This window comes from Hipposideros armiger, unplaced genomic scaffold (assembly GCF_001890085.2).
Source record: "Hipposideros armiger isolate ML-2016 unplaced genomic scaffold, ASM189008v1 scaffold_24, whole genome shotgun sequence".
NCBI lineage: Eukaryota > Metazoa > Chordata > Mammalia > Chiroptera > Hipposideridae > Hipposideros > Hipposideros armiger.
The window spans coordinates 2,567,703-2,574,851 of record NW_017731374.1 but is presented as its reverse complement, the minus strand read 5'-3'; the positions used below and the strand labels follow the sequence as shown (position 1 = coordinate 2,574,851).

General features: G+C 51.2%; 1 protein-coding gene across 1 annotated transcript; it reads left to right on the top strand.

Moving 5' to 3' along the window:
* The first annotated feature begins 4,336 nt into the window (after window positions 1-4,336).
* Window positions 4,337-5,763, top strand: ACTL7B (actin like 7B). The gene has a single exon (XM_019635804.1). It carries the CDS (start codon window positions 4,432-4,434, stop codon window positions 5,683-5,685), a length of 1,254 nt encoding a protein of 417 aa, XP_019491349.1. The 5' UTR covers window positions 4,337-4,431; the 3' UTR covers window positions 5,686-5,763.
* Window positions 5,764-7,149: the final 1,386 nt, after the last annotated feature.

The window sequence follows — 7,149 nt, the reverse complement described above, 5'->3', positions numbered from 1 at the left end:
GAAGGTTCCTTGATCCCAGCGGCTTCAAGGCCCGAAAGGCTTAAAAATCAGGGCAACTAGAGAATTTCTCCAGTGATGACATCACTCATTATGATGGAATCCAGTGACCTGGGACCTTCTAGATACTGGGAAACTGTCCCATGTTAGGGTAGATTTGAGGTAGTGTTTTTGAGGTGACTTACCTTTTTCTCAATTTTGTAGTAAACCTGATGTATCCAATCAGGATTTATTGAGTGCTTGCTATGTGCAAGGCAGCTGAGAATACCAGGCAACAGTGAAAAAAAACTCTCTGCCCTTTTAGAGTTTATGTTCTAATCAGTGGGGGTTGGGGAGAGAGAGACAATTTTTAATATATATATATATATATATATATATATAGTGGAAGATGTTAAGGGCAAAAGAGAAAAAAAAGCCAGGCAGGGGAATGGGGAGGGTGGTCCTGTTAATGTGCCTGGGCAGGGTTCCCTGAGACAGTGACATTGATGCAGACCTAAAGGAGGCGAGGGAGAGTGCCATGTGTATATCAGAGCTACAGAGGTAGAGGACTGGAGAGGGACATGTGACTGATGAGTTAGAGCGGGGTTAGCAAACTATGGCCTGCAGCCCATTTTTGTAAATAAAGTTTTATTGGAACACAGCCACGCTCATTTGTGTATATATTATCCATGGCTGTGTTGGTTGAGTCATTGCAACACAGACTGTATGGCTTGCAAAGTTGAAAATAAATATTGACTCCCTGGCCCTTTACAGAAAAAGTTTGCCAGCCCCCAAGTTGGAGGATCCCAAGATGAGTGTGGCTAGAGTGGAGAGAGCAAGGAAAAGTGTATGAGATGGGAGAAGTAAGAGTGCGGGGAGAGCACTGCGCCTCCTGGGCCATGGCTAGAACTTTGGCTCTGACTCTGCATGAGGTGAGAAAGCACAAGAGAATTTTGAGCAGAGAGCTGATATCTGATTTAGATTTCAGCAGGACTAGTTGCTGCCATGGTCACTGTGCCAAGAACTTCTCTCACTTGTTCCTTCAGACAACCTGCAGAGGAATGATTTTTGGACACATATTTGTACATATATTCCTCCTCCATCTAGGTCATTGGGTCGGCAATGAAATTAGACCCTACAGAGTTCCACTGATGAGAACATTCAGGCCCTTAGGTGCATTACTCACCCAAAAATATCCAGCCAGCAGTGCCCAAGCTCTCCTGACTACAGCTTCTTCCCACGGGTGTGCTGTGGACACACCTTGGTGGGACCTGACGTGCGTCTCTGAGGCTGCTTGGCCACTGCCTCCCATGCTATATGAAGCTGAGTGTGTTGGTGCTGACACCTGTCACTCTCGAGTCCAACCTCACGTTGTGCAGCCACATGCACTCCCTAAAAGAGGCAGGCAGTACAGTGGTGGGCTGTGTCCTTTAAGGAGGTTATGAGGATGCTCTTGGCTCCTTGTGGGGTGTGAGAGAAGAAAAGGACCAAGTTCAGCCTCTTGAGCCTTGTGACTATCTGATAGGGAGAACCAAACTGTCATCTCAGAAATAAATCTCAGCTTCTTGGTTCAATGGGCAGAGGATGAGATAGCATAGAATTTTGAAAGAACAGAAAAGCACTTTTCTCTGTGCCTGGCTGCCTGCAAAATAGTTTACTTGCCTCTGCTTTTCAGGGCTTTGCATGGCCAACTTGGATTGCTTGACTTTATTTCAAAAGAGCTTATATGATAAGGCATATTTAACTTAGAATCATCTCTTTTTCTTCTCTTCAATTCCCCTCTTAAATTCTCAGAAATCTGAAGCTGCTGATTACGTTTTCACTGCCCTGAATTCCTGTAAGAGCTTGTGTTAGTTTCCTATTGCTGCTGTAACAAATTATCACAAATTTAATTGCTTAAAACACACATGTATTGTCTTACAATTCTGGAGGTCAGAAGTCCACAGTCACTCTTAGTGGGCGAAAATCAAGGTGTCATCAGGGCCTCCAGTCTTTCTGGAGGCTCTTCGGCAGCGGTTCTCTACCTGTGGGTCGTGACCCCTTTGGGGGTTGAACGACCCTTTCACAGCCGTCACTAGGTACTCGTAGGTGGGCGTATCTGCATGTGGGCCTGGAGACGGATAGAGGAGCAGTGTCGGTTCCTAAGACCATCGAAAATATGTGTTTTCGGATGGTCTTAGGCGACCCCTGTGACAACCCCTGTGAAAGGCTGAGAACCGCTGCTCTTAGGGGCTAGTCCTTTCCTTGCCCTTTTCAGCTCCTGCCTACATTCCTTGGTTTGTGGCCCCTTCCTTCACCTTCAAAGACCTTTCCTGCTGTTAGCACATCTCTTGCTCTGACCTGACCCTCCTGTCTCCCTCTGATTAAGATCCTGTGAGTTCTTTGAGCCCACCCGATAATCCAGGGTAGTTAATCTTCCCATCTCAAACTTTTTAACACATCTGCAAAGTCTCTTTTGCCATGAAAGGTAACATATTCACAGGTTGCAGGGATTAAGATGTGGGCATCTTTGGGGGGCCGTAACCTACCCTGTCACTCTGCATCCCACTTGACTAAGATGCTCCAAGCCTGGCGTGCTGTTTTCATGTGCTCCTCCCCACTGCCTGTGCTCGCCCATCCTTAACCCTTTCTGTCATCGTGGGTGGGGGAGGTGCTGGGCTAGCTTAAGGCCAGTCGCTCCATCTAGTCTGTCAGGTCCCTGAGCACAGGGCCTCTCAGGGTCCACCACGTCATCCTTTGTGCCAAAGCCAGTGGACACTTTTCACTCCTCTTACTTCACCTCTCAGGATATCGCATGCTTGAATGCTCTTTGCCTTAGCTTCCAGGTCATCCCTTGGTGCCCCTTCTCTCCTCTCTTTGGTCCTCACACAGTGGTATCAGTGATGGAAAAATATAGAGACTGTTGGCAGTCTGCACCCAAACCTCCACTGCCTGGCACATGCAGCTGCTCACATTTGTCACTAGCCACCTAAGGTACATGTGGGCTCCCTGGGGTCTCTGGTGAGGCCCCTCTAGGTAGAGACACTGTATATTGCTCAGAGTATCTTGGGTCACATTTCCTCTTTGGATCACACCTACTTTTGCTCCTCTGGTCCAAGACCCCACCACCTCCCCCTAAACCCCCCCCCCCAAAATGAGATGATCCTTCTTGAAAACAACCCGAGGCCCTCCTCTAGTGGAGACAGAAAACATGGTAAGATTAAACCAAAAAACGCATTTCTTCCTGAGGTGATATCCTTGCTCCCAACTGGATTTTGGGGACACCACCTGCACTTGACCTTTGGAAGAAAGATAAACCAGGCCCCTAATTTTAGCAGCTGTGGGAGAGAAGAAAGAATTGCGTAAGACAAGGCCCAAGTACAGTATTTCTTTTCATGAATGCAGATTCCTGGATCCCACCCCAGTCTTACTGAATATGAGTATTTCGAGCCCAGGTCTATTTAGGCCTAGGAATCCAACTCTTCAGTATGTTGACATTTGAGAACCCAAGTCAGGAGCTCCCAGCAAAGAAGAGGATCCCCTGCCAAACACAGCGAGCCTCACTCCCAAAGCTCAGCCCCCAGTGTGGTAACCCAAATATCAAGACTGTGCCCGTTCTCCTGAAGGTGGAAGGGAGGGAGCCCTCCTCAGAGGTGGAGATCCTCTGTCGGGGAATCAAACCGGGACCCAGATCACTTCTCTTCCTGAGCTCCATGTACCACAGCCCAGTGGTTGCGAGGCATCTAAGTCAGCATGTCACCTGGAACTCACTTCATCCCCTGTGGAATTGCTCCTGCCTCTGTGTTCTCTCTATGTGAGGGGCCCGCCATCTACCTAGTTGTTCAAACCCAGGGGCAGTGGATAGGGATCAGGCTGATGAAGGGACATAGCACTGTCATAATCACATTCAACTAACATTTTGAGTAGTTTGCCCAAGGTCATACATAGTATGGTCATGGAGCTAGATCTGAACTCAGGTCTGAGTCCAATGCCTTACTCGTCTTTCTATTCTGTACTGTCTTTCCATAAGAAATGGAGCATTGCCTTTAAATAGCATAAGGGTTGTCACACGGAAGAATTAGCGTGCCCTGCACAACTCCAAAAGTAGACCCAAGACCTATCAATGGCTTCTTCAGAGAGGCACAAATGTCATCCCAGTGTGAGGAAAAGTTTATTACTCAGAGTTGTTCATGCCAGAGCCAGTGTCCAATCCTCAGGCTCTGTGATTTGCGATACCACCAGTGGAGCTTGGTGGTACTCATAATTAATCCTTATAAAGTTGTTACCCACGTAATCCAGTTTCATAGAGCCATGTTCTAAGAAACAGTTCAAGGGCCCTCCCTGGGCTGCCGAATGGACCAGTCCCCGGTGACGTCACAATCCTGAGGCGTTGCCAAGGCGCTGCAGGAGGTGGACCTTATTTCTCCCCACAAAGCTCTCGGATGTGGATGTGAAAAGGGGGAGCAAGGCAGGCGGATGGCGATGAGGAGCAGCCCGAGCCCCATGCCCATGGGCACAGAGCTGGGTGACTCTGGAGAGGCAGGAACGCTGCCAGCTTCTGATACTGGTGTCCAGGACACGGGTCCGGCTACTCAGCTGAAGATGAAGCCCAAGAATGTGCGCAAGATCAAGGCGCTCATCATGGACCTGGGCTCGCAGTACTGTAAGTGCGGCTACGCGGGCGAGCCGCGGCCCACCTACTTCATCTCCTCCACGGTGGCCAAGCGCTACCCCGAGGTGGCCGACGCGGGCGACACCCGCAAGCAGACCTACGTGGGCCACGAGCTGCTCAACCTGGAGGCTCCTCTGAAGCTGATGAACCCGCTAAAATACGGAGTCGTGGTGGACTGGGACTGCGTCCAGAGCATCTGCGAGTACATCTTCCACACGGCCATGAAGATCGCCCCCGAGGAGCACGCCGTGCTGGTCTCCGACGCCCCGCTCAGCCCCAGCAGCAACCGGGAGAAGTATGCGGAGCTCATGTTCGAGACCTTTGGCATCCCTGCCATGCACGTGACGTGCCAGTCGCTGCTGTCCATCTACTCCTATGGCAAGATCGCAGGGCTGGTGGTGGAGAGCGGGCACGGCGTCTCGCACGTGGTGCCCATCTCTGAAGGCAACGTGCTGCCAGGCCTGACAGCCCGCGCTGACTACGCTGGGGGCGACCTCACCAACTACCTGCTGCAGCTGCTCAACGAGGCTGGCCAGAAGTTCACGGACGACCACCTGCACATCATCGAGCACATCAAGAAGAAGTGCTGCTACGCGGCATTACAGCCCGAGGAGGAGCTCGGCCTGGGCCTGGAGCATCTGCGTGTGGACTATGAGCTCCCGGACGGCAAGCTCATCACCATTGGCCAGGAGCGCTTCCAGTGCGCTGAGATGCTCTTCAACCCCACCCTGGTGGGCAGCAACCAGCCGGGCCTCGCCGCGCTCACAGCCGCCTGCCTGGACCGCTGCCAGGAGGCGGGCTTCAAGGAGGAGATGGCCGCCAACGTGCTGCTGTGTGGCGGCTGTACCATGCTGGATAGCTTCCCCAGGCGCTTCCAGAGGGAGCTCAACGCCCTCTGCCCTGGGGACAGCCCCACAGTGGCTGCCGCTCCAGAGAGGAAGACATCTGTGTGGACTGGTGGCTCCATCCTCGCCTCTCTGCAGGCCTTCCAGCAGCTCTGGGTCAGCAAGGAAGAGTTTGAGGAGCGGGGCAGTTCAGCCATCTACAACAAGTGCTGAGCAGGTGCCCCAAGGGGCCTTGTGGGCAGGTGACCTCAGGCCACTCTATACATTTGCAAAATTTCACATAAAATTTTAACACACAATGGCTCTTGTCTAGTCTCGATTTCTTGCTCCAGTCTGCTAGCAGAAGGTGGTGGGGAGTTGCACTTAGGAGTATCAGCACCTTTTGCTCTGCTGGGTCAGGAGCCAGCAGGCCGGGATGTGGGGTGGATGGCTGGGACTCCCCTCACTGACCCATCCCCACCTCCTGATGGAGCAAGCCTGTGCCCTGGGACCCACTGCCAGGTGTCTGTGGGATCAGACATCGGTGAGCTGTGCATTCTGATTGGCTACCAAATGTCTCTCTCTGAGCCTCCTCTTACCGTAGAAAAACGGTACTGATTTGGGGCCCTGTGCTGGGGGCTGCAGACTTGAGAAAGGACCAGACACAGTCTTAATCGCCTAAGGCCTTGTGATCTAGTCCTTCCCCATTGCCCATCCTAACCAGGAGTTGGAGTCCTGCTGGGGCTGGCAGGGCCTTGGTGCTATGCGGGAACTTGGGCTCTTCCCTGTGGAGAAGGGCTGCAGACTGGAGGCCTGGAGGCTGATGGATGCTGCCAGCAGACACATTTTGTTGGGCCAGCACAGTATATGCATGTTTATCTTGAATGCGAATTCTTTCAGTGGGGACTACATTCTTCAGGTTGCCAAATCCTCTACCACCCTGATGTTTTCATACCTACCTGCTGCTTTAGCATCTTTGGCTTAATTAGTCAGCATTCATTTCTATTGCTTGCAACCCAAGAACCTTTGATTAGTACTAATCCTAAAATCGTGATGAGGTAGGTATAGACAGGGAAACAGAGGCTTATAGAGTGGAAAGTGATGTGCCCCAAAGCACAGGCAGTAAATTAGTGCAGCATGTGAACCCTCTTCGACCTGCTGGTCTTGATCTCCACAAACCATGTCTGTGTCCACTCCCCGCCCCCCGCAGCCCCCATCTCCTCTGCTTCACTCCCCACAACCTCAGCAACTTCTCCTGTATCCATAGTCACAGCTTCGTTGCCCTGTATCACCTGGTCATCTCCTCCAAAAGCCTCTTTTATGTGGCAGAGCCTGTAAAAACACTAATCGCTTACCTTGAAATGAATTTATTTAAGCCAGCTGCAGGCACAACAGATTTAATTTTGATAGAAAAATATGGGCCAGTGACTTCAGCTGAAGACAACTGACTGACCGTGTGTGTTTATCTCCTCTCCCTCCTAAAACTGAATTAAAGTGATAGTAGAGGAATAGGGATGTATAATCCCCCTGCAGATGAGGACAGTGGTGGGGCCATAGGTTTCTACCAGATTCTGGAACAAGAAAAGCAGACGCAGGGCAGGAAGGCTGCAGCCTGAAGTGTGCAGGGTGCTCCCTGCAGGGGACGGGGTTTGGCACTTGGAAATGCCAACCAAGTAGAGGAGGAATAGGAATGAATTA